The sequence below is a fragment of the Anastrepha ludens genome, chromosome 4 (assembly GCF_028408465.1).
Source record: "Anastrepha ludens isolate Willacy chromosome 4, idAnaLude1.1, whole genome shotgun sequence".
NCBI lineage: Eukaryota > Metazoa > Arthropoda > Insecta > Diptera > Tephritidae > Anastrepha > Anastrepha ludens.
Window position 1 is genome coordinate 15,966,599 of NC_071500.1, and position 27,176 is coordinate 15,993,774.

Here is a 27,176-nt window from a genome sequence, read left to right on the forward strand (position 1 = left end):
TGGCTGCAATGAGTTGCTCCTGTGACGTAAGATTGGTAAAATACTGTGTACTAGACAGGGCTAATATACTGGGGCGGCAGCCCTTGGTCGGGAAAAACCCTGTAACTAGTCGTACCGTAATCTTAACGCCATAGCCGAAACAATAATCATATCCGCAACATTACAGCATTTTCGATTAGTCATGCCGTAACCATAAAAAACTGATATGAAGTAGAAATAATTACAACATTTGCATTTTGTCATTAAAACAAGGATAATTTTCCGCTAAGTCAATTACTTTTTAGTCTTTCTTTTATATGTAATATAAAAATTGCTATCGCAAATATCATAACAAATACAAAGTATTTCACAGCTGCTAACGGTTACGGCGAAAAACCAAAATTCAATAGATACATACGGCTATGGTTATGGTTATGGCGTTATGGTGCGGCACCTATAATCGTTTACAGTGAGGTCCATTTGTTTGATCAGTGCAGCTGATTGCTATGTTTACAGTTATGGTCACGGTACAGCTCGAGTAATATTAGCTTAAGTCTCATATACTTATTTTACTTTGTGTAATACGCTTTGGTCCTGGTTTAAAACGTGTAGCATAACATTTCATGAAAAGCCGTTTTATATTCCGGTACACATGCAACCCTGCCTTTCAACTTATCTTTCTTTTCAGTACCATATGTATGACGTTTTCTTGTTTTTTGAATTTGCCTTTCACTGACGTTAACTTTGTATTTCGCAAATATTTTGTTTTGCTCCTTATTTTAGAGTGTTATCAATAAATTTTAATCATTGTAATGTTAATTTGTTGTTGAATCCAGTTTAAATTGAAAAAAGTATAACCAAAGAGAGAATGCCAGCAAGAAAGAAGACTGGTGGGGATAGCAGTGACGGTGGGAGTGGTAACACATCAGACGCGTCCAAATACGATGATGATGCATACCGACAAAAGAGACAGAGGAACAATAATGTGAATTTCAAATATGATTAATTTCTTAACTATAAATACCATACACTACATAAAACAATATTTTAGGCCGTGAAAAAAACAAGACAAAAATCTAAAGAAACTGCAACCGAGCGTAAACGTAATGTGGAGCGACTTCAACATGAGAATATCAAGTTGGAAGCTTCCATTAAAGAGATGAAGGAACATGTGGAAACATTAAAAATATTGTTGTTGAACAACGTGCAAAAGGACGAGCAGGAAGCTGTTCTGCAACGGATACTAAATGAAACCACGGACGATGAGGGCGACAAGTTTGATGACACATAAGTAAACGAAACTCAAAATTCGACTCGATTTGTACTTACCTTCATGAGTTTGTTGTAGTAAGTTCTAACTATTCAAATTTTTATGTTGCTACCTTTGTACCCATACTCGGGCATATATGTATGTATGTAATGTTTACAAATATAGTTCATGTATAATCGTTAATGAAGACATGTACCTGTGTGTGTACATGTGTACATACATAATTGGTGCGTAACGCTTTTTTGGCTGTTTGGCCGAGCTCTTCCTATATGTGGCGTACATCTTAATGCTGTACCACAACGTACTCCCAATGGTAGTCACGCACTAACCCATTCGGCTACAGCAGCCGCCTCTATATATACAAGTTATAAAAATTTTAGCATGCTATTTTTTGACACATACAATACTGTCATAAAGGTCTAATTTTCCTAAATATAGTACATAAACATTTCTGTTAGGTGTTTGGTCGAGCTCCTCCACCTATTCGTGGTATGCGTCTTCATATTTCGTAAACATACTCAAATAGCCGAAGTAGCAGAATGGGTTGCTGCGTGACTACCATTCGGAATTCACAGAGGGAACGTAGGTTCGAATCTCGGTAAAACACCAAAAATAAGAAAAAGTTGTTTCTAATAGCGGTCTTCCCTCGGCAGGCAATGGCAAACCTTGGAGTGTATTTCTGCCATGAAAAAGCTCCTCATAAAAATATCTGCCGTTCGGAGTCGGCTTGAAACTGTAGGTCCCTCCATTTGTGGAACAACATCAAGACGCACACCACAAATAGGAGGCGGAGCTCGGCCAAACACCCAAAAAGGGGGTACGCGCCAATTATATATATGTATATATACTTAAATATTTTGCAGATAAGATATTACTTTTTCATTCATTAATATTCTCTGGTACTACAATAGTTATCTACCTATCATCCTTGGGTACTACTACTTTTACGGTAACCTACCACATTTTACAATTTCTAATATTTTCAGTAAGTAGTACCTGACTGAAAAGGGTATTTTTAACATTTTTTTTAATTCTTTCTATAAAACTGTGCAACTTATAGTACAAAAAAATGTATTTTCCTTTAATATACGCTTAATTAAATCCAGTCCCTTGTATGCCCAAATCATAAGAAATGATGAGTCAATAAGCGCAGCTACGGCATTATTATTTCCAACTAGAATAGGATATTAGTAAATATTATTGGGAATATCTTGTGGAAGCTTTCAATAAATCCGTTTACATATCAAAATTTGCACAAGTACATACATATGTATTTATGTTTATTACATGTTTTATAAAATAAGTGTCAGTGTTTTTTAGCATACCCATGTAGCAATGAAATGTGAGTTTTTTCTTTTGCTTTAGTAACAATTTTTAAAGTACTGTACTTTTAATAAACTAAAAAAAGGTATCATAAACTCAAACATTTCGCATTTTATTACTTATATGTAAATCTACCACAATTCGTAAGACTTATCAATCACTAAAAATTTGTTTAAAGTTCTCACACTACCCTGTAATCTAGATAACTAATTTAACTCTCTAAAACTTTATTTGGCAAATTTGAAATTTTACAAAACAAAATCGACACCAACGATAACCAATAACTGCTTAATGAACTCGGTGTGAAAACCTCGAATAAATTATTTGTGGAAGTGTTGATTTTTGTTCTTTTCTCATATGAAATATGCAACATATGCAGGGCGCAAGGCGAAGTGAATTGAATTGCGGAGGGCGTGTGACAATATTTTCCAAGAATAATATTGTATTAGATTCTCCTTCACTGAAAAGCACCAGCCATACGTTGTGACTATCCGCACCTAGCGGATAGAAATCGCGACAAATTCTAAGATTTTGCTGTTGTACACAGTTAAAGTATTGCTTACTTGATTATTTTTAATTAAAATGATGGTACAAATTATTTAAATGAATTGACAATCCCAAAATATATTCATTAGTAGTACTTTCTGCTTTATTTCCGTAAAATTAATACTACGAAACTTTCAAACTATTTGCTAATTGTAAAAAATATAAAGATACTTGGGCTACTTTTAGAATAAATTAACGCATAAGAAAAATAGCCTGTTCACACGCCAATACCTTTTTTTGTAAATCTTCGGTAGAAGGAAATATATCTCAGATTTCAAATGGCTATAGTATCCACAAAACATGCACGATTTAAAAGTCAATTTTTCTTCGTTAAATTATGACATACAAATTTTATTATTCGGCTCTAGCTAACTAATTTCTTTTAACAATTCTTAAATGTGTGGTTTTGATGCTCTACAATTCAGTCTTTTTATAACAAAATGACTATCAAATAAGCTGCCATAGACTGAATTTCAGTTATAGCGAATATAGCAAAATTAATTTAAAATGTTTTCTGTAATCATATAAAATTAATACAAAATTAATTTTAGCCAAAATCTGGCATAAGATTATCACAAATTCTTACAATGTTAATTTCCAAATTTAAATAAATATTTCAATCTACAAAACATTTTTAGTAAAATATTGACAAAACATAACTACATAAAAAAATTGTTTTTTAATGTCTTTTTCTTAAAGAAATCAAGTTATTCTAATGCATTGCGCATAGCAAATAAATTCTTTAGAAACTTGTTTCATATGCCGACAGCCATGCAACCCTGTTTATGCAGATGTTTTTTTTTTTCTCATATTGTTGACGTTTTCTATCTTTTCGGTTCTGTCTCTCATTGACGTTTGCTTTGTATTTCACAATTGTTTTCTTCCGCTGCGTATTTTCCATTGTTGTTAATAAATTTGTAGCAAATTTTAACCATTGAAATCCAGTTCATGTTTATTTGTTGTTGAATCCAGTTTAAATTGAGAAAAGTATAACCAAAGAGAGAATGCCAGCAAGAAAGAAGACTGGTGGGGATAGCAATGGCGGTGGGAGTGGTAACACATCAGACGCGTCCAAATACGATGATGATGCATACCGACAAAAGAGACAGAGAAACAATAATGTGAATTTCAAATATGATTAATTTCTTAACTATAAATACCATACACTACATAAAACAATATTTTAGGCCGTGAAGAAAACAAGACAAAAATCTAAAGAAACTGCAACCGAGCGTAAACGTAATGTGGAGCGACTTCAACATGAGAATATCAAGTTGGAAGCTTCCATTAAAGAGATGAAGGAACATGTGGAAACATTAAAAAATTTGTTGTTGAACAACGTGCAAAAGGGCGAGCAGGAAGCTGTGCTGCAACGGATACTAAATGAACCTTCGGACGATGAGGGCGACAATTTTGATGGCACATAAGTAAACGGAATTTCTTATTGTAAAATAATAGCAAGTTATGATATGCTATTGGAAACAAATGTTAAAGTGCACCATTATAATTAACGGATAGGATTGAAATATGCAGAAGTAAAAAACAGTGTGAACTAAGAATTAGTGTGATTTTAGAGTTAGGTGTAAACAATACACTAAAGAACAAAAATTAATGTTATATATAGGTTTTCGTGTTAAACATATTACTGTTGGAATAAAAACAAAACTAGATATAAGGATTTAAACAAAAAATCCATTAGAAGTAAGAGAAGTGATACATTGTAATGTGAAATATTATAATTACTAATAATAATAAAGTTCATCAAACAAGAAATTTAAAATTCGAGAGATGTGTCTTTATTTTCATGAGTTTGTTTTAAGTTGTAGTTATTCTATTTTTGATAAGGCGCATTCATAAAGGTGGTAGCACTAGGCCAACATTTTGTACATTTGATTATCACAGCAAAGTAAAAAACAAAGAATGAACTTAATAGATTCGTCTTGGGTTTTAATGTTATACTTTTTGTATTTATTTAATATAAAAAATTGACTTCTTTGTTTGCTCTGTTTGGAAGTGGGATAATAAAATGATTTCGTACTAAATAGTTTGTACTTATTGAAAAAAATAAATGAGACTTTAATTACTTTTATTTAATATAATAAGAAAGGAGCTTTATTTATTTTATTTTTGTTTCGAAGTGTTATGAAATGAATTCAAAATAAATAGTTTCAACTTATTAAAAGAAAATAAAATAGCGTTTTAGCTACTTTTGCTTGCAACTAACTAGTTTTAGAGATGCATGTACCAGGTTTTATTTATTTGTTTTTTTTTTTTGTTTGGTTCACTATATATTTTATAATATTCAAATATATTTTGAATGCTTACCATCAAAAATGTCTAGTTTTCCCAAATGTAGTGAAAATACTTCGTCCATATTTTTTCAGTACTGCTATTTCGGCAGCGAGATAACGTAGTGTATTTTTTGAGTAGTTATTGGCTCAAACGTCTTATCGTGACGCTCTAACAATTAGCAATACAATCCTGATAAGGAATTAGAAACAAACACATGCTCAGCACAGCGAGTTCATAATAATACTGAATTAGTAAACGCTATCAAACTATTTCTATTCGCTTAACATGCTTTGTTATTGCTTCTTTACATATCTACTTATATGTGATATTTGTTATGACGTTTAGCTCAAAAGAGTGATGATTGCAGCCGCCGTACTGCTTCCAATTGATTTCTTGCAATTTCTATTTTGCGATTATATTCTATTCCCCCGAGTAGGTACCTCCACCTCCAATGTTTAAAATTGCATGTAATCAACGACGAATATGGAATAAGTCAAAGCCCGAGTGTCATAAATTGCTACCAATGTGCTCCAGTTAGGCTCACACTACGGAGATAATAAAATAAATTAATAATTTTTGTTTTTGTAATAATTGTATGTATTTATTTACGTAGGCGGATATAACTGTATAAATGTATGTGGTGATACGCATGTGACATATGGGCTCATTGATTTGCACCAATAGTCAGTGTTAATGGTTTGTAATCACATTTGTTGTGCATTTTTAGCACGATGTTTTATTGCTGTTGAGAATTAAACCAAGTGCTTCCGCTAATTGGAGCGTTTCTGCTACTAGAAATATATAGGCACTAGATGTGTTAATATAATTACTATTTCTTGTTGCTGTGACGACTTTATATTTATATATACATACTTATATATATACAAATTCGCTACAATAGTTGAAATAGCGGGCCGATGACTATTATGAAATTTTCAAATTAATAAAAACATCGAAGAAATTTATATTTACTTTTTGTGTATTAATTCGATTTTTATAAGGTGAACAAGAAAATCCCAGTCTTAATGAGTCTAAAAGACCATCACTATATAAAAAATATAAACCAATGCATTTATAATGAACTTCCGGTCGAAGCGTTTTGCTTTACATTAAAGACATTTAGGAATAATTGCAAAACAGCAACAAAATAAACAATGCACATCAGCCAGCTTATGCGTGTATGCACTCTATTGCATATTTTAACACACCCGTGTATAATTCGTGGGACTCGGAAAATTTAGCTACGGACGCGACATTGAATTACACTAAAATAAAACTTGAATGATATACTTGTTTTTTAAATAATATTTATTATTTAATCTTCCGTTCGAACCCCTGGCGAAGGGTAGAAATGAACTGTTTTCGTGTATTCTATTTGCACTGCACAGTAAAAACGAAAGAACATCGAAAAACGACAAAAACACACACAATGGATAACTAACAACTTCCCCATGCCAAAACATATGCATACACATGCATACATATAACAAAATTTAAACAAGTGTGCAAGCACATAAGTATTAGTTCCACAGCTTACAAAAGGCACAAACTGTAGCGCAGGCAACATCAATAACCACTACAACAATTTCGCTTCTTGTCCCCATGTGTACAATGACGTTCAGAAAATAAGAGGGGCTATAGTCCCCTATGCTTTGTTCTTTATTTGTAAGTTTTTCAAAAGCCTTTGTACAATATGTGGATATCACATAAGAATGTTGTTTATTCATACTTTTTGTGATCTTAACTAAAATAATTAAATAAAATATAATTTAATAATGTAATTCACAATCGAACGTTGGATATTGTAACAGGTAAACTCCTACCTATCCAGAATCGACACCGACATACCAAACATATGTCCAGCATGTCAAGGCACCTCGCAAGAAACTAGCCACTTTTTCACATGCCTCATCAAGCCCACTCATCTAACATCCCTCGCCCTCTGGACCCAACCTGTCGAAACACCAAGTGTCCTGGGTCTACCGTTAGATGAGCTAGACGAAGACCAGTAATCTACACCACACTGACAGGGTTAAGTATGCTGCTACAACAACAACAACATGTTCATTTATTTTAACCGCATAATAGTTAATATTTAAATTATATAAAATTGCCATAATTTATAATTTGCTAATTAATAGCAAAAAACGTGAAAAAGCTGAGAAATATAAATTACTAAACCCAGATATACCTAATTTACATAATCTTTTTGAACACATTTGGTTAGTATAACGGTATTTATGCAAACCAGAAAAATTCTTGCACTAGTAAGATCGCCGGAATATGTAGGTTAGGTATATCAAAACCTTTATGTCTTTCCAAGATATTTTACAGATTTTCTATTTTTTCATTTCCATTTCCATTTTTATGTTCGTTCACATCCTAACTAACTTTTTATTGGCTTATTTTATACTTTTCTGTTGGCGAACATTAAACTCGTTTTAAAATGCCTTTTCTATCGTTTCAAACCTGAGATATACCCCGCGCAATAGTTTCCACCTTGCATTACCATCTTTTTGTATATTTTGCATTCATTGGTATTATTAATTCTGTGATTAAAGTGGAAATACACGCATAAACGCTTGCCTATAAAATTCACAGCCATATTCATTTTTATTATTTTGTTTGCACAGCTTTTGCTTTTCACAACGTTTTCAAATTGTAAAGAAATAACTGTAATCAAAATTTATATTGGAATTACACTAGGTTTGTCGTAGCAGTAGCTCAGTTGATGTGATGTTTTGTATTTATTTCGTCTCTAAATTATTAAATTTCCAAAATTTCAGTTTTTAAAAATATACAACTTCGTTAACAGCTGATTGGCGCCGTGTTCACGTTAATCGCATGCAGAGCCCACTTCATGAGGGGCACGATTTTTTGAAGGTTCCTTGTTTGTTTAGTTCGATTTCACTAAACATACTCCTTCGTTACTAACGCATTGAACGTACGTCCTATTGAATTTCTTGTTAAGTACGTTTACATATGCACTACTTACCAATAAATACACAAAATTAATGTACCCGTTCACATATGCAATAATTAGAATAAATCCACAAAACTATAGAAAGTATGGATATTATCTAGAATTATTTTATAGTCTCAGATTTTGGGAGAGAAATTTTGTATAGGAAATCTCGCTTTTTAATTACGGGTTGGAAGTTAAGCACGAAAAAATAGATCATCTACTTATATGTGAACGTATTATAAGGCCCAATATGTGATTCAATATTGTCATGTACATACACACATACTCGTATATAGCGTAAATGACTCGTGGAGTACTGAGTATGCATACGTATGCGTTTAACATAAAGTAGTACGCGAGTAGTATTTGACGAATTATCTATTTAAAAGTCCTTATGAGTAGGAAGTTGTAGCCAAATAAAATAATACTGAGTGGATATATTAATAAGAAACCGGCAATAAGTAAGTGATTTCAAAGCAACTGGTAGAAATTTTGCATTTATTACGTATTGCTTTCAGAGAAGCACATACAAATATTCATGGATAATCAAGACGACATTTTGCGAAAAATTAATGATGGTGTTTATGAATTATCAAAGAAGCGAAAGGGTAAAAGCGGAGTTTGGAACATTTTCGCAGAGATTAGAAAAGCCGATGGATCTATTTTACAAGGTTATTTATGCTGTCGAAAGTGTGTACGCTTATACAAATTCGATGGTAAACGAACTTCCAACCTCAACCGCCATAAGTGCTATTCATCCGTTTCGAAGGAAACGTACAATAGAAATAACCATCTTGCATTGCTTGAAAACTCTTCTAATGATTATGATTTTGCCAACGATGTTAAAGCCTGTGACCCAATCGCTTCGACTTACATCCATAATGAACCGCAACATTGCGAAGTAAATATTCTGCAAGTTCTTTTTGATTTTATTTTAAAATATTCTAACATTTTGATATATACATATGTATGTCAATTTCTTGTAACAGACTCAAAGCGAAATGTCCTGCCGTAGTAGTATCAACACCAACATGAAATTGTCTGACAATCGTACGAATGCACCGGGGGCAGCACACAGGAATGCGAAGCAAGTGGAGAGTTTATGCGAAATGATAAAAAGTGATTTGCAAGATGTTCCGGAGATGTTGTTTTTTGACGCCAAATGGAAGATAATGGATATTTTACGAGAAGTACACAGATCGCAATTGAATAATAAACTTCAGTCAAGTGCAAGCACATGGGCTCTTGGGAATGGAGAAAGTGGGAGTGGAAGTCTCAGCAGTAGTATGACAGATCAAGGCATTGTGGTTAGCCCTAGTCCTACAGCGCCGAAAAAGTACTAAGATACTGTGATTTCAGCAAGAACACAGAGAAACACTAAAATAGTGTTCATAGTGAAACAAGAAAATGAGTAAATATTTTATCCGGGTCCAACTATTATTTCTAACTTTGCATACTACAGAAAACTCACCGAAAGTTTGTGAGAATGTTGCTAGAACGATGATTCTTGATAGTTTATAAATCCGACTTATAGAGATTGCGTATAACCAGCTTTTTCGAAAATTGCATTGCGATATTACAATAAGTTTACACATAATTTAAAATAAATAGAATTTAAGGCATTAATGTATAGTTAAAAATGATGTATACTATTCTTCTTGTGTAATATAAATTCTTTTATAAATGTCTTTAAAACTATATATATAATTTACCATTCGTCTGTGTAATTTGAATAGAATCAAAGATATAAACACATGACAAAAAAATTGCAATAATGCCTTCGGCATATTTATTGACTAATCTTCATTATTTCATCAAGGAACGATTACATTCCGTTAGCAAAAATTGTTGTGCAATTTTAGAGTTGAATAAAAGTTACTTTTTTACAAGTATATTTCTATTCCAATTCAATTGTTAAGCAGTTATTAGTTGTATGTATATTTAGGAGGTACAATTTCCAACATCATGAACCAAGCGCTGATCCTAACTGGATAAGATTGATGCCGTGCTGAAAGATTATCTATTAATCCTAGCAAGGCAATCATTGTTCTTTTTACAAACAAATTAAAGTTGGGCATTGGTACAATAATTATAGAAGGAACTACCATAAGCTACTCAAACGAAGTAAAATGTATAGGTGTTATCTTAGATAAACGTCTATGTTGGAACTCTTACCTCGAAACGGTGATAGAAAAAGCCACTAAAACTATGTGGGCATATACTCTAAAATGACTATGTGCAAAAATTAAGAATACTATTACAAATTTTTATGTTATCGAACGCAACTAATGCCAACGTTAAGTGTTCTGTCAGTATATCTATGGAAATCTGATGCTCATCACTGGCTAAACAAACTCAATATAAAAGTTGTAGAATTTGCAAGATTTTGCAAATGCAAGAGAAGCACTAAGTTTTTATTTAATAAATACTACTTTGAAGTTTAATATTGTTTAGCGTAAAATTACGTTCAAATGAAAATAAGTTATTGATCAAGATTGTTGACCCAGGTTATTGATTTCAAATTTTCAAACAACACGTTAGGCGCGAAATAAGTTCTGCAATTATGACCGAACTAGTTAGCTGCAACGCCGCTTAAATGGTCCTTCCCTAATTCTGGATCTCTCCATGTAGATCTCAGCGCCTTTGCCTTCGGGTGTTTTCGAGTCATCTGCTTACCAGAGCTTTAATGCCCGAGTTCAACTTGAACCTTATCTCAAAAACTATGACCGTAGTGATATCATCTCTGGGGAGTTGGACATGCTCGAGTTGAAGGCTCAACGATTCCATGTAATTAGTTACCTGGTTGTCTATATAAACCAGTGGTAGCTGGCAAACCACCAACGCGGCTGTAGGACAGGTGCGCATCGCCTATGTGATGCACAAGCATACTAGACGCTGAAGCTTACACAGGGCTGCCCCTTTATGTCAAAAGGGCGATTCTTGATACCTTCGCAAGTGTTTCATATACTATTATTACGATCTCAAGATTTTCGGGCTATAATCACAGGATTTTCTTGCTAACCATTTGCACACCATAGGGGACCCCAAGTTGCTTTAGAGAAGATTACATCCCCGTCCAGGATAAGTTCAAGGTATTTAATTTCACTGACTATTTCAATAGCGGCCCCATCCATGCTGATTTCCCTCTTTCCTTGCAAGAATCTGCTGGTAAAGGAAATGACGACAGCTGGTTACAACTTATGCAAATCACAAAATTTGATATGGAAAAACTAAATACAAATGATTTAGATACGGGAGAAATAAGTAAATGTACTTTGGGCTCTACAGAATCCGTCAAGAGAACACCGTGACGTTTCCACGACAGTCGGTTCTACGTAACCGGAACGACCCGGATTTATATCCGGCCAAGGACGGTCTGTCACTTCAGCAGCATTCCCCGTACATGTATGGGGCATGTTTATGCTGCTACAACAACAACGACTACGGAAACACTATGTCCAGGCAAAAGATTATAGTTTTTGATGAACGCAACTAATATACATACACATGTATGTAGGTACATACATATACTGTTAAATTAACCGAACAAACCTAATGTAGTTTGTTGCTGATAATGAAATTAATATACATACATACATATATTTTGCTTTCGCGTTTACTAACACTTGCCTAGGTTTTTGTTATCAAATTAAACACACGAATTTACTTGAACAAACGTACTTATTTACAACTGAAATGCACTGATCCACATGAAGCTAAAAACATACATATGTAAGCAGATTGGTATGTAAACAATTGTATACTTGTACAAAAAACATAAATGGATTAAGGCCGTTCATGGTTTCTTATTATTATGCATGGTACGAAGGCATGAGTTATTCAGTCAGACGGTGTTTTGTTAAATAACTGCCAATGAAGTTAGTAATAATTTCATCTGTATATGTTTTTGCATACAATTAATATTCAGAAAACAAAATTTTGAAGCCAGTGAAAGGAGTGGAAAAATGGATATCACTTCACTATATAAAAATTCCTTGTTGGTGAAAAACTGGCAAGGCGCGTTGATTGCTCTGTTGATAATAATAATTGGAAATATTGCCATTCGTTTTGCCAAAAGAAGGGCTCTAAATAAGAAAGCAGTTAATTATGATAAAAATAAGAAAACTTGGTTGGACGACAAAGACTATATAAGTGGTAAATAGGGTGTAACATTTTTTTTTTCAATTTATATTGCAGTAATTTAATATATTTTTCACCTTACGCAGCTGACTTCACCAGCAGTGATACATTCGAAAATAATGAAGAGGCACATGACGACACCTCCTACAACTCCTATGTTCCAGCATTGAAAGTTGATAATCATGTTCCATTTTGTGGCGCAACTGTTACGCTTCCTGGTGGTGTCAAGCAGTTCTATGCCATAGCAAATGATCGTCGCAGCGTACGCTCTTACCGTACCACACCTATTCCACCGCTAGATGTTATTGAGAATTGCATACGTGCAGCTGGTACAGCTCCTAGTGGTGCACATACCGAACCATGGACATTCTGTGTCGTCAGAGATGCTGACTTGAAGCAACGTATTCGCGATGTCATCGAAGCAGAGGAAGAGTTGAATTATGCTCAACGTATGCACCGTCAATGGACAGCCGATTTGCGTCCACTGCGCACAAATCATGTTAAATCGTATCTCACTGATGCACCATATTTAATTCTAGTGTTCAAACAAGTGTATGGCCATTTGCCAGATGGCGGTCGCAAGCAACATTACTACAATGAGATATCCCTAGCAATTGCCACCGGAATTCTATTGTGTGCTTTGCAGTCTGCTGGTCTGAATTCTTTGGTAACTACACCTTTGAATTGCGGGCACGCATTACGAATTCTTCTAGACAGACCAGAAAATGAAAAATTGCTTTTATTATTGCCTGTAGGTTATGCTGCTGAAGATTGTGTTGTACCCGATTTGAAGCGTAAAAAATTGGAGGAAATCATGATTTTATATTGAACTTCTTGAAAAAAGGGAAAATTAAAATTTGAGTTAAACAAGCCATAAAATACTTACGGTATGCCATATGTAGTTTATGCTACTAGTACCTATTACTTCTGGACGATGAGTGGTTTCTTTTTCAAATCAAACTCATCTACAAAGTTCAATTATCATCTGGTCAGTAACACAGTTTAATATTTGGGAAGAAGTAATAAATAAATAAGTCGTGCTATGATTTGTTCTATTTCGCTATTGTATTAGGAAAGTTATAAAGTGAAAAATATGAGCGTCCCATGTCAGCCAGTTCTACGTTACCGGAATGATTCGGGTTTTTCTCGACCAAAGGGCTGTCGCCCCCAGTGAACTAGCTGTGTTGTGCACCGTACCTCTGCGCCCTTTATTGTTTCATATAATATTACAACGCTAGTCCATGGACTCGGTTAATGGTTCAATTTATGATCCGTTCTGTTCGTTTTTATTTTCGTTGTACGTTTGTCACCAAGTCCTTCTGCAACTGGTAGCACTGACAAGCAAATTAAGTTACATATGTACGTGTACACAAACACGAAGTCAATAATTAGCATGTTTTCTTCGGTTGTCCAACTCAGTATTCCAATCAATTTACACGGGTATGATCCTTTGAGTAGTAATAATAAATATTATTAAATTACACATTTGCTGTGTGGAACATGTCAGCCTGGAAGATGAAACATTAATATTTGATGAAAGACCTGTAAATAATACACATTTTGAAGAAAACGATATTTCAACTGAAAACTGGCGTAATATAGTTCTTAAAGATCCAATCATCTCAAATATTTTATCTATTGATTCGCCTTGCATATATGTTTGTGATTATATTTATTATTACTACCAAAACATAAATTGTATACCAGTGCATCCATTCGTTTTCCCATCCTTCGGTTCGTTCCCATGGAAATTGTTCGGCATACTGAGCTGGATAGCCGAAGAAAACACTTTAATTTCCATCTAATGACAAACTGTTAATAGATATTGTCATGAATTTTTCACACATCATAAAAGAAGAGCTTGTAATTTCTACATACTTATCTAAATTTCGTCCCATAAATCGCAAGTACTTCTATTGTTTATATACTTTTGTATGTACATTTATTTTCTACTGTTTGTTTACTTCAGTGTTGATTACTTCTGTGATGCCACTCATCCAAGTCTTTGATAAGCTTATGATGCGTTCTCATATAAGTAGATGATCTACTTTTTAGTGCTTAACTCCCAATCCGTATTTAAAAAGCTAGATTTCCCATACAAAATTTATCTCCCAAAATCTGAAATTATAAAATATTTCTAGATAATAACCATACTTTTTGATATACAACTCTGTGTTTTCTGTGTAATAGATAATTAATTTTCTATTTATTTTATTTTAGATCTATTTTCTATGTAGAACAACTTTTCACAACAGTACTGACAGCTGATTGTCAATTTTGCAGGTAATCTGCCATATGTGAACGGGTAGGTTAATTTTGTGGATCAATTGGTAAATAATGCATATGTGAACGTACTTTTACTTTGCCAACTATAATTTTACGGGATTTAATATATCGCGGTATGATTTAAAAATAATAAATTTAATAAAATAAATAACCGAAATATAAACTACTTAATTCGATATTAAATATCTTATATCTCAAACATATATTTAATAGGAACTAAAACTGTTTTACCACCTGCAATAGGTAACATCTATTGAAAGAAGAACTCAGCTGGCACGGAAACATTTAAATTTTTCAGATTTCTATGTTGCGCGCTATAGCGATAGAATAATTCTGAGGTGTTAATTTTTTAATTTATATGGAATTCTGGTAAGATAGAGCTGGCCAGCTGAATAGTATTTGCGTAAATATGGTTTTACGTTCTTGACTAAATTCTCTAAAATACAATGCCAAGCTAGGACAAATATGAAAACTATTACCGTATCACAAATTTTGCGGCATGAAATAAGTGACAATAGAAAATTAAAAATAAATTCGCCTCCAACAGGTAGATTTTGACTGAAATAGTGATAAAGGCAGTAGTAATTCGGTGTATGATGAAATAAAAAAAAAAATAAAAGCATCTCGTTAGAAATAGACATATACATATAATAATTTCATGTAAATACTCAGAATCATGGGAGTAGTCGATTTATTTATTTATCATCAGCGAATACAATAGTTTCTTGCCGACAACACTTAAACTAACTAATAATACTTTAAGAGACTACCGAGAAAATGATACGCTATTAAATGAAAAGTAAATTATTCACACTGAAATGTATCAGTATGATCAACACATACTGTAACATTTGTAGAACCGCTGTCAATATCAGCTGACTTCGCTTCGCAACGGAAACAAAGCATACTTGCGGTTGACAGCAAATATGTACAAAGCGAATGCATAATGACATTGCATCGGCTGACACACGAAGCGCTGCGAACAAATGTGTGAAGTGAAAATGGCATTTTAAAAATAACTACGCAGTGTATCGAAGTGGATGTCAGTACATTTAACGCGTACGTCGTCGTTGTGTGAATCTTGTAAAAACCATGGAAATTTGTTAAATAAGACAAATGGAAGTTGTTTAGCTTAAACAGGTTAGTTCGGAAAGCGTGAGCACTACCTCTATGAAAATCTTTGCCGAACAAAGGTCGAAACGCGATGTCGGTGAAATCGTACTTGATGCAAAGATAATATTGAGTGTAAAGTAAAATAGGCTTGTGTTAAATTCAAGTTCGAAAATTCCTCTGAGGGCTGATAATAAGAGAGAAAAAGACTTAAAATTTGAAAAAGAAAGGTTCTGGGGTTAATAAGTGATTTAAATTAAGTGCAGTGCTGAAGTGAAAATTTGCCAAAAAAAAATTTTTTAAGTGAAATTTCTCACTTTTTCATTTTTCGTTGCCCATCCTTTGGTATTTTCTTCCACATTTGCGCTGTCATCACCATTTTGACAACCATTCCACGCTCTTCTATTAATTGCATATGTGTTGGAATGGCGTGGTGTTTATTTCTTTTGGAGTGTATGCGTGTGTGCTAAAGTGGTGAGTTCGCATGTAAACGGCTGCCATCTGACGAATGCTACGAAGCATAAAATAGGCGCGTGTAAGTTTATGCGATGAAAGTTTATCAAACATATAATTTGTTAAAAGCTATTATTGTATAAATCTTAAAAGCAAAATAAATTTATAGGATTTCCATGTGTTGTGTATAGATACTTCGAAATACAAAGGAAATATTTAATACGTCCAAAAAATTAACAAATGCTCCTGCAGTTATATGTAAGATCAATATTTCAAGAAATGACTAATTGAAAATATAAAAAATCGCCCCAAAAGTGGTTATTACTTTTCTACGACAAATAAGTGCGTGTATATTCATTTAGTGCCTGGATTAATAAAATCAAAAGTGGTCAAGTGCTAATGCAATTAAAGGTGAGTTTAAATAACAGCAGCTGAAGTATATGAAAGCTATACTGTGGGTGGAGTTGAAGCAGTTGCGCCTATACGCATATGTAAATACTATTGGATGGATTTGTAAGAATGTGTTTGAATGCTGAATGAGTGTTACACGAGCCAAGTAGATAAGCGAATTTGTAATACTAAGAAAGTGACACGTATTGCCCTATTATAATGCATTTTTATTTAAATACTAATATTTTGTGCCTTAAAACTGTCCGTATATGTATATGCATGTGCACTTTTGTGTATATGTGGGTGAATCGAGCTGTTTGGACGAACACTTTTGCCAAATCGTATAGTATTTTTTATTTCTATAAATAATTCTGAGAGAAAGAGTATAATAAACTATGGCTTTGAAATGAGCCAATACGTTTTGGGGGGTATGAGTGGTACAGTTGGAAAGCTGGAATCTTGCCCTGTCAAACTCACTTTTAGCAGTCGGAAGCTTATAGTTTTCGAGTTATTTGTAGTGAAGGTTATTAAATTTTTTAACTAAACAATGCAATTATCCAATGAAGATGAGCACTTATATGATGTCTGATATATTTCCTTTCCCTTTCCTCAAAAAACTCATTAATAAGCTACCAGTAAGAGTTGGACACGAATTTCGAATTTTTAAGAGTGTCATGTGGAAAAACTTAATTTTTAGTTATAAATTCCTTGAAGAAAGTCCATACCAAAACATTGCCACCGCTGTGTTTTATAGATGGGCGCCAAACATACTTTTTGCATCAGGTCCGAAAGGCGAACTTCTATTCATCACTCCATAAAATGTTGTTTTTTTTTCTTTTTTTTTCAAAAACTCGTCGGTTTTCGTCAGAGCCCTTCGCCATGATTTAGAACCAACTTTAAAAAATCTAAACCATCGGTGGATAAATTTAAAACCTTCAGTGGATAATTTGGATTTTTTATGCATTAAGCCACATAAGCGCACTACCGGAAAGCCCAGAATTAAATATTATTGGACATATGAAAGTTTGGCAGGCAAAATTAGTAAGAATTGAGCGATTAAGTAAAATGTTTACACTAAAGAAAGTTATTCTTGTACTGTATGTAGATTTTTTTCAACGCTGTTTTTTTCGTTTCCCCATACATTTTTTATTTTGTGTTAAAGAATAATTTTTTTATTAGAAAAAGTTTTCGACACATTTTGCAATCAACTTTTTGGTTTTTCAAACTAACGGAAATAGCGAGTGTATGCAAATATGAGGTTTTGTTTAAAATAGCTAAGATATACAGTTGCTCAAAAGCTTAATTGTACGCACACATTTACGTTCAACTTCAACACAGATTTAAAAAAATTACAGCCGTTTAAAAATACTTAAGAACGATACCCATTTCTTTAAATTTAAAATGCCTTCAATCTATGTATAACAGTCTTTTTATCTAAGAAAAACAATGTTAATACAATTCGAAAATTCTTCGAGAAAAATACTTGAGAATGAAGCGTTATAAAAAAATGCAGGCGAAAGGGAAAAGTAACATTAATATTTTGTTGAAAACCCTCTTTCCTTTACTACTGCTGCACAGCGCAGTTGACATTATTAAACCTCTGCAACGTTAAACAGGAATGGTTTCCCATGCTGCCTTGACATTTTCAAATAATGATTCAAATTTGTGCTATTCTGCGTACTGAATGAATTTTTTACGGCGATCCAAAGATGCTCTATTGGATTTATCTTGGAGCTCGAAGATGGTCAATTCAGAGCAGTTATCGAATTGTCGTCGAAAACTTTTTTACAACATGAGAAGTTTGCTTCGGTCGAATCATAGTCTTGTTGAAATCTCCAAGTCACCAATAAATCCTCTTCCGCATAAGGTAGCTTTACATTTGAAGCATCCATATTCCAAAATCCCATTATATATGATTTCAGGCGCGCGGTCAATATGCTTATAAGATTTTATAAAAAACGCTTCATTTTTAAGTCCAGCCGCCTATGCCAAGAGAAGAAACTTAATGATCGCCAAGTACGCATGATTTTCCGCAGTAAAGCTGAAATAAAATGTTTAGAGAAAATATGTACTAGTAAAATGGTTTGTGATGAAACAGTTCGTCGTGTGATGAAAAAACGTAACTTCCATGGACGAATAGCGCGAAAGAGGCCCGTTATTAGTGTGAAGAACGAGAGCGCTCGCATAAAATTCGCCACTGAATACATAATCAAGGATAGAGACTTCTGGAAAACGGTAAAATATTACTAAATCGATGATAAATGATTTAGTGTTTTGTATTTATTCTATTGTTTTAATGAATGGCTTATTGTTTATTGAATGAAAGTGTTTTGCCTGGAAAAGAAAGTCCATTACTGAATTTGAGTCGAAGAGTACAAAAGCTCTTGTGAAGAATAAAGGTGGTTTTGTGTTGGTGTCGCCAAACGCAGATGGCGGAAATATTCATTTTATTGAAGGCAACATGGGTAGATTTCAATATCTGAGCATCCTTAAAGCTAACATACTTCGATCGTTGCCAAGATGTGGCTCATCTACAAAATGCCCTAAACTATTCCTTTGTTGTTTGGGGGATTGTCCAGAAAACTAAAAAAAAATTAAGTTTTCCGGAAGACAAACAGACTGGAAAAGCTCTTAAAACCGAGTGGGACAATATTTCAACAAACATACTCGTACATATGTTAAAATTGGTAGAATCCATACCAAGGTCAAAGGATTAGCCACTACGTACTGATAAGGGAGTTTTGTATAATATTTCAAGAACATACAATGTTGTATGATTATTCTTTTGGACATGAATTATTCTGGTTTTGTTTATTTTTATTTCTCCGTGCTAAAGTGTTGAATTTAAGGTGGTCTAGAGCTCGAAAATTTCACCTATTTTCACGGTTTTTTTTTTGGTTTTGGGGTCCATCATGGTAGTAGAGCATCATTTTCGTCTCATCTGAGAAAATAACGTCGTCCCAGTACTCTGTGGGTAGCGATATGTGCTCGTTGGCAAATCGCAATCTTTTATCAGCGTTTTGTGCTGATAACAGGGATTTTTTCCTAGCCCCTCTTGAAGAATATTTGGGTTTTTTTGCAACACTTTCATGAGAAACTCTTAACCCGTAGTCTTTTTCCGCTTGAAGAGCTAATCCTCTTGTACTGCTTTCCGGGCTATTATAAATAGTTTTAATAATTTTACGTTCAATTCGCTGCGTCACTTTTTTTGGCATGCCTGTAGATCCTTTCAACTCGAGTCTTTCTTCATTTTCAACACAGTTTATTATATTATACACAGTTCTAATTTTGAGGGAGAACATATCGGCGATTTCTCTGGCTGATTTGTCATTGTAGTTATTGAAATACACTAATTGAATAATATTTTTTGAAACTCGTTTTCCTGGCATTTTTTATTCAAATCTGAAATCACTTGAAGCACTGAAGACAATCACTTTATAACTAAATAATTTCTTACCCCATTCACATTCCATACCATTTGCAAAAAACCCAAATGAACGAAATTCGCGGAAAATAACTGCATTTTTTGTTGTTTTCATCAGTTATGCAAAGATTTTTTTGACACTTTAAATAGAGTAAACATATTTTTTGTTGTTGTTGTTTTTGTAATGTGTGCGATTATTTAATAACTGTTGGCGCCTAATAGTCGTAGACAAGTGTATGTGTGTAAATGTGTGTATAAATTTTTTGTTTGCTTTTTATTTGTTGTTGGAATTCTCGATCAAAGCTAAAATTTTAAATTTTTCTTCACTATGCAAAGATATTCTTGACAAACTGTATGTATGCGTGACTGTTATGTTGTCCAATGAACAACTGCTTATCACACTCTTAAGCCTATTTCATTCCTGTTATTGAATTATGTTAAAAATCTATGTATATATTTTTTACATTAAAAATCTATATATATTTTTTTACATTAAAAATCTACATATATATTTTTTACATAAAAAATCGATATATTTTTTACATTACATTTTACATTAAAAACCTATATATTTTTTATATTATTATTGTTAGGAAATAATTTTTTTCAGTTGTATGTATTTTTCTTTACAGATATCACAAAGTTTTGAGAAAATGGGCACAACTGCGAATGTGTTTACTTTAACAACAACAATTATACCATCAGTGGCAACTACAGGGCTTACTGCTACTCAAAAGTACGCGACAAGTTGACCGCGATTTCGATGAACAGCATTTTCGCGCTTAAGCGTATTAACCCTCTCCCACCGTATTTTATGCCTTATTACTAATACTTTCGCGAGTTAATCGTCTTTTCCACATTTAGCAGGAAAAATAACTTTACGTTATTCCTACAATACGTACATCTGTATGTATTTGAAAAATAAGTCGGGGAAAACAAAAAGCTATCAAGGCACCATTCTTGCGAATGACAATAGTGCGACCCGCTTGCCACTGGGAAAGTAGCCGTCGGTTGTCAAACAAGTTTAGCACGTGGAAATGTCACAATTGAAAGAATTAAAATCTACAAAAACTATTTCTTAAACCAAAAATTCCATACAAAATATACAAAATTTAAATACAAAGCGTTTCCACAGAGGAAAAAAATTCAATAAGAGCACTACAGTAGCGATTTCCATTGCAAACACTTTGCCATAATGAGTCGATATTATAACAATAGTAGCGGTGGGAGCAGCACCAAAGCGCTAAATTTGACCGCTAGTGCCACTTCCAAAAAGATGGCCACGCGACGACAGGCTGAGCACGAGAGCGGTTTCTATGAGCAGCCTACCAATGAAACACATTTCACGGGCGGTAACTCGTCCACCAGTAGTGTTGGCAGTGCCAAACGCACTCGACAACCTTCTGGCGAACAGTATATGAATGGTGGCCGCAGCAAGCGGCAAAAAGTGAATATAGGTGCCCCCAATATCTCTGCGTTGCCCGCTAGCGCTCATATAGCTGCGCATGGCCAAAGCAAATCGCACAGGCAAGGGCCTATCACCGTAACAACTAATAATAAACAAGAACAGCGTAATCAATACTATGCCAACAACAATAACAATAACAAACGTTATGTACTTCCTCAAATACCTCCACAACAAGCGCAGCATCAACAAGTTAGCCACACTTCGGCAAACAAAAAGACGACAGCGAATAACAATAACAACAATAATATAAATAGCAACAAAAACAGCTACTATGTGCAACTAACAGCAAAAATGAATGTATTACCCGTGGCAGAGACTATCGAAGTACCTGATAGCAGCGATAGTGATGATGACACTAAGGTGAATAGAAGAGCAGTGATAAGTGGAAGCAGCAAGGAGCGGCAAGCGAACGGCGGTGACGGTGGCATGCCAACGCTTATTGTTAGCGGCAGCAGTAGCAGCAACAGCAACTGCCAGTCGAATGCCCCGCACCATCAACAACAACAACAACAGCAGGTTCAGAACAAATTCAAGTATGAGCAACAACAGCAAGAGTTGAGCGTAAATGGTGCAAGTAGTAGCGGTCAGGCCGCGAGTAAAAATAGGGAAATTAGCCGTAAAGGTGATGCCTCCAACAGCAGCAACAATGTCGAATTGGAACGAATGCAACGTGAAATTGAGGAAGTTACTCAGGTTCACACCAAATGTAAGTACACTAATACAAATACTAATATAAGATTCCATTTTTTTTCTCTTTTTTTATATCTTATATGAATTTTTAGCGAATTGTGCGAACTCAGTACATATTTGTCACATTATCTAATTGATGATGGTTAATTTTTGTAGATTAAATTATAATCGATTTTCTACGAGGTTTGCACTTCGACCTCATGGTCTTTTGTGCCCTCCACACATCACAACTCTACTAGTTCCCTTATTAAACTCAGGATAGAACTGGGTTGGATTGAGCGTATGTGCCTTTCTCCTGGCTGCAGTTGGCCGAGATGTCTGAACCTTCTCCGCGCTATTACGCCACATTGAAGGAGAAGGTGCATTGTAGTCCGCTGGGATTGGTCGTAAACTGAATTTTTGGTAAACAGAAATTTTGTTTGAGCATTGTTGTTCTTTCCTATTGGAGACATTGATTGAAGTACGTACATGTTCTACATAGGCACAAAAAGCCTTAAAAATGGATGACGAAATATACTTACGGTAAACGAATATGCAAAAAATGATTGATGAAATTCTTTTTCTCGTGAGAGTGATGACAAAATATTCAAATTTTTTATAAAGAAAAATTGTGACTTTCTCAAAACATTCAACGCTTCCCAGTCGTAACAAGTGGAGGATCAGTTCCAAGTCTCGAAAATAACATCTGTTGCAACGAAATATTCGCTGTCATCACCCATCCAGAGCAAGAACGCAGTCATCGTCGTCGAGGGTATTATTTCAAAACCTCCCGAAGTTAAATAGAAAAAGAAGAAAGAAAAAGTTTTTGTTGTCGAATAAAAGTTCTTGTGAGTCATTATGGCAGCTACATCGTAAGTTCCTTTGCAGCTACGTCGCAAGTTCTATGAAGCGCTACATAATTTAGCACACCCCAATGGTAGAGCTACCGCCATAATTATAGCCCGGCAATACGTATGGCCATCAATAAATGAGCACATGGCCTCGCTTTTGCATTGCTTGTCCCAAAATAAGTCGACATTTCCACACAATACCCTCTGCATTTCTTAGCCTAGATCAAAGGACATTTGGATATAGTCGGGCCATTGCCGAATTAGATGGGACTTACAGAATTTTAGGGACTTAGGACAGCTCTGGCAGCACCCTAATTGGTGGTGGAATCTATGCAATTTCTCTTTCGGTTGCAAGTTGAAACCAATTCATTTAAAACAGAACATAAACTGCCCAAATTTTAATGTGGATTAGATATCTAAACTTCGGGTCCAGGGTTAGGTTCAATATCAGCCCTAAGGGGAAGTATGCGGTGCAATCTTGCTGCATGAAGCTGCTCCAGGGGCGATTAATGAGGGCTAAGGTTCAGCGCACTAGACAGGGGTAGTGGGACGGCACCCCTAGGTCGGGAAAACCCCGAGTCATTCCGGTACGTAGCTACCCCTTTGCCGTCTGTACAGCAAGTGACTAGCAGAGCGTTAAAGCTTTGTTAGCCAAGACTTAAGTTAGACATAATTTCAGATAACTATTCAAAGTTACCAGCAACATGCGGTTCTAGTTAGCCTAAACTTAACATAGAAAACATAAAGAGCTGTACGCTTTAGAGCTCTATTAGATTTTAAGGTTAGAATTTGATATGATCTCGTTGATCACGCAAATGAAGTGTTGTTGTGGCTGTTGTTGTAACAGCAAAAACATTCCCCATATGTGTACTCGGGATGCTGCTGGCGTACAGTCCATGGCCGGATATATAGTAAATCCGGGTCGTACCGGTAACGTAGAATTATGTTTGGGTGTGGGGCAAAGCTCCTCTTCTTATTTTTGATGTGCGTCTTGATGTTGTTCCACAAATGGTGGGACCTACAATTTTAAGCCAATTCCGAACGGCAAATAAGAATTAGACCTCTATTAGAAAAAAAGTTGTCTATCATTTTGGTGTTTCATGCACAGAGATTCGAACCTACTAACTTCCGAATGGTGGTCACGCGCCAACGCATTCGGCTACGGTGGCCGCCATTCTATACTTCGATTATTTTATAATGTTGCCTATTAATCATTTTGTGAACAAATCTAGAACAGTCTTGAGATCAAGTGGGCGCGGTTATAAAATTAAGATATCGAGTGTCGGACTTTTTGGAAACACTTCGTATTGTTTACGTGAACAACTTACGATAAATCGAAAATATTAGTTTGGGGGAAAACGAAATCCATTATATGTATTTGCGAAAATTTTTTGGCGCAAAAAGTTAAAACTGTTTGTTGGCTCTTGGGCTTCTAGAATGTCGTTCAACTTAGATTATTTCTGTGATTTTATCGATATTTTCTTTAACATCAAAAACGCCTGAGCGGAAACGAACCAAAACTGTACTTACCAAACCAAACCAAAATTGTACTTAATTAACCGTTTCAATATCGGCACCATAAACACCATTCACGATTTCAGCGGCCTGACTTGCATTTTCACTTTTATCAAAGAAAAAAATGTAATATGTACCGAATTTTCTCTTTGTTGACTTGCATTGTTAACACCCTGTAACTCACAACTGAATGGAACAAAGAAAAGAACAGGAAAAGTTTTTTTTTAGTGTGAAATGTCAACTTGACAACGAGCATAAACTTTAAATTGTTCGATCGACACTTAACAAGATACAGAAAAAATAACGGATTTCTTTTCCCCCAATGTTATATATGAACTCACAATGCTTTCTAGCTGAAAAAAAAATTTAGACGAATCCTTTAATTTTGGTATTGGATTAGTTTGGTATTTCCGAACCAATACTATTTTTTCTTTATTTTCTTTTACACGCACTAATGCCGAAAAATGTTTCAATTGCCCTTTATCGCATAGTTTCGGTAACTAGAGGTAGTTAGGGAAATTTAGATCTAGTGCCCTTGCCATTTCCGATAGTTTCGCGATACTTATAATTTATCAAAAAATCAACAGTTTGGTCTTTTAATTTTGAGAGCAACTAATAAATTTAACAAATACTTATCTGCAAAGCTAATTTACCTATTACGATTAAGCGTTTGAGCCACTGTACATAAGTATGCATATCCATGAGTACGATCGTATGCATATACATACATACACACATATACATATATGTATACGTGGGCATAACTTTGTGCTGTCTAGCTGCATTCTGTGGTATGTTAGTTGTGCTAATGCTGACTGCTTTTGGCTTTTGGATGGGCGGCGGAGATGAAGGCGGTATTGCAAAAGTGGAGCACATGCTTACAACCTTGACACGTTTAATAAAATTTTTGCATTGCTGTTTAGATGTTAGTTTCTCGATTGTGCCAATGCCGAACACCTTCCAATGGCGCATTCGAATACTATTGCATGTTGGCTTATTTACACTCAAACTAATTATGCAACACAAGTTCGGCCTATGAGATGACAATTAGTAAAAAATTGACTTTGTTATGTGGAGAGGAAATTGAAAAATGCTTTAAACTCTTACGCTGCAATAGAGAGTGAAAGGTATGACAATTGGGTTATCGCAAACATGCATTTGTGTTTCGTCAGTTTTCCAGGCGGTGCAGCACGACTGTCTTGTGAAACTTAGATTGCAGACAGAGTGGAAGCGAAGCTGAGGACGAAGATAAACCAAGATGTTTCGCCCTTTCACCCTTGCTTTTCAACTTCTATCTATCGCAGCTGTCCCAGCCACCAGAGGGAGTTTCCTAGGTCTCCTAAGCTGACGACTGTACGATAATGGCATTGGCCAATGGCATTGTAAGTAAACGGCTACCTTACCTGCCTTTCTCGCTTCTCATTACGAGGAATCTACAACTTTCCCCCACTAAGTTCACAGCGACGCTCTTTACCACCTAGACAAAGGAGGTCAAACTGCAACTCAAGGTCAAAATCGACGACACACCAATACCGATTGTTAACAATCTTAAAATTTTGGGTGTAACCTTCGACAGTTTGCTCTCCTTCTCTGCGCACACAACCGCAATTGCTACTAAAGTCCAAAACCGCAACAAGGTTCTCAAATCGCTAGCCGGAAGTATTTGGGTGAAAGCCAAATAAAATGTTGTTGGCGACATTTAAAACAATTGGACGGCCGGTTCTAAATTACGCTGCGCCTGTCTGGTCGCCTGGAACTAGTGATACGCAGTGAACAAAGACATGCCAAAATACAGCCATTCGAACAGCGACTGGATGCCTTCTGATAAACCCACTACACCACCTACATAACGAGACACAGATGTTCCCTGTAAAGGAGCCCAACAAAATGCTCAGCAAACAGTTTCTGCTATGGTGCTACCGCAGTTTTCACCCATGCAGACACCTGCTTGAACCAGAGACGCCTCGCAGGCACGTCAGGAGACACCCCTTCAATTACGGAGACGAGATCCAGGACAAAACAAATCGACAACTACTGGATCGGACAGTGTTTAAACAGACTATTAACGACATTTATCGGGATACACTTACCACCTTTTTAAGCTCCCATCCACCGAATGCCGTAATCGGAGTCCAACTACCACCTACAGTAGATGAAGAGCTCCAGCTTCCTCGTGAAACCCGCGTAATTTTGGCACAATTACGTTCTGCATACTATTGCTGTACTGTACTCCTACCTATCCAGAATTGACCCCGACATACTAAACATATGTGCAGCATGTGAAGGCACCCCGCGCGACACTAACCGCCTTTTCACATACCCCATCGAACCCACTCATCTAACATTCCTCTTTCTCTCTCTGGACCCAACCTGTCGAAATAGCAAATTTCCTGGGCCTACTGGTCGATGAGCTAGAGGAAGATGGCCGGTGATCTACATAACACCGGCAGGGTTACTTCTACAACAACAACAATTAAGATAAAAATGTTCCCACA

The 27,176-nt window shown here is 35.1% G+C and overlaps 3 protein-coding genes and 2 long non-coding RNA genes across 25 annotated transcripts in view; 3 read left to right on the plus strand and 2 right to left on the minus strand.

Annotated features, from left to right (window-relative positions):
* Positions 1-688: 688 nt before the first annotated feature.
* LOC128862335 (CCAAT/enhancer-binding protein gamma) lies at positions 689-4,898 on the plus strand. 2 transcript variants are annotated; one of them, XR_008454456.1, is made up of 3 exons: positions 689-964; positions 1,031-1,326; positions 4,091-4,142. XR_008454456.1 is itself a non-coding variant. In XM_054100898.1 (3 exons), exons 2-3 carry the CDS (start codon positions 4,123-4,125, stop codon positions 4,543-4,545), a joined length of 357 nt encoding a protein of 118 aa, XP_053956873.1. In that variant the 5' UTR covers positions 1,237-1,326; positions 4,091-4,122; the 3' UTR covers positions 4,546-4,898. The 2 variants fall into 2 exon arrangements, 1 of the variants encoding a protein (XP_053956873.1); XM_054100898.1 differs by lacking the exon at positions 689-964 and adding an exon at positions 4,306-4,898 and having other exon boundaries at positions 1,237-1,326; positions 4,091-4,239.
* On the minus strand, positions 3,200-6,774 carry LOC128862336 (uncharacterized). Of its 11 annotated transcripts, XR_008454460.1 has the most exons (5): positions 6,619-6,774; positions 6,383-6,455; positions 6,020-6,201; positions 5,444-5,955; positions 3,200-4,141 (listed from the first exon to the last, which is right to left on the minus strand). It is a non-coding gene; the product is annotated as an uncharacterized LOC128862336 (long non-coding RNA). The 11 variants fall into 11 exon arrangements; XR_008454465.1 differs by lacking the exon at positions 6,383-6,455 and having other exon boundaries at positions 6,020-6,198; XR_008454461.1 differs by lacking the exon at positions 6,383-6,455.
* A 1,849-nt stretch (positions 6,775-8,623) lies between these two features.
* Positions 8,624-10,247, plus strand: LOC128862333 (uncharacterized). Its single transcript, XM_054100897.1, has 3 exons — positions 8,624-8,836; positions 8,894-9,276; positions 9,365-10,247. Exons 2-3 carry the CDS (start codon positions 8,914-8,916, stop codon positions 9,716-9,718), a joined length of 717 nt encoding a protein of 238 aa, XP_053956872.1. The 5' UTR covers positions 8,624-8,836; positions 8,894-8,913; the 3' UTR covers positions 9,719-10,247.
* A 2,071-nt stretch (positions 10,248-12,318) lies between these two features.
* LOC128862337 (uncharacterized) lies at positions 12,319-14,879 on the minus strand. 4 transcript variants are annotated; one of them, XR_008454470.1, is made up of 5 exons: positions 14,394-14,879; positions 14,220-14,327; positions 13,402-14,023; positions 12,593-13,345; positions 12,319-12,406 (listed from the first exon to the last, which is right to left on the minus strand). It is a non-coding gene; the product is annotated as an uncharacterized LOC128862337 (long non-coding RNA). The 4 variants fall into 4 exon arrangements; XR_008454469.1 differs by having other exon boundaries at positions 12,373-12,460; XR_008454468.1 differs by lacking the exon at positions 12,319-12,406 and having other exon boundaries at positions 13,063-13,345; positions 13,402-14,057; positions 14,394-14,644.
* Positions 14,880-15,754: 875 nt separating this feature from the next.
* Positions 15,755-27,176, plus strand: part of LOC128862339 (chromosomal serine/threonine-protein kinase JIL-1) — a 73,134-nt gene continuing 61,712 nt past the window's right edge. Inside the window, exons 1-3 of one of the 7 annotated variants that reach the window (XM_054100901.1) lie at positions 15,755-16,446; positions 16,534-16,775; positions 20,811-22,352. In XM_054100901.1, coding sequence (XP_053956876.1) covers positions 21,374-22,352 — 979 coding nt within the window. In that variant the 5' untranslated portion in view covers positions 15,755-16,446; positions 16,534-16,775; positions 20,811-21,373. The remainder of the gene's footprint in view (positions 16,447-16,533; positions 16,776-20,810; positions 22,353-27,176) is intronic. The other 6 variants (XM_054100902.1, XM_054100903.1, XM_054100904.1 and 3 more) reach the window with 6 other exon arrangements.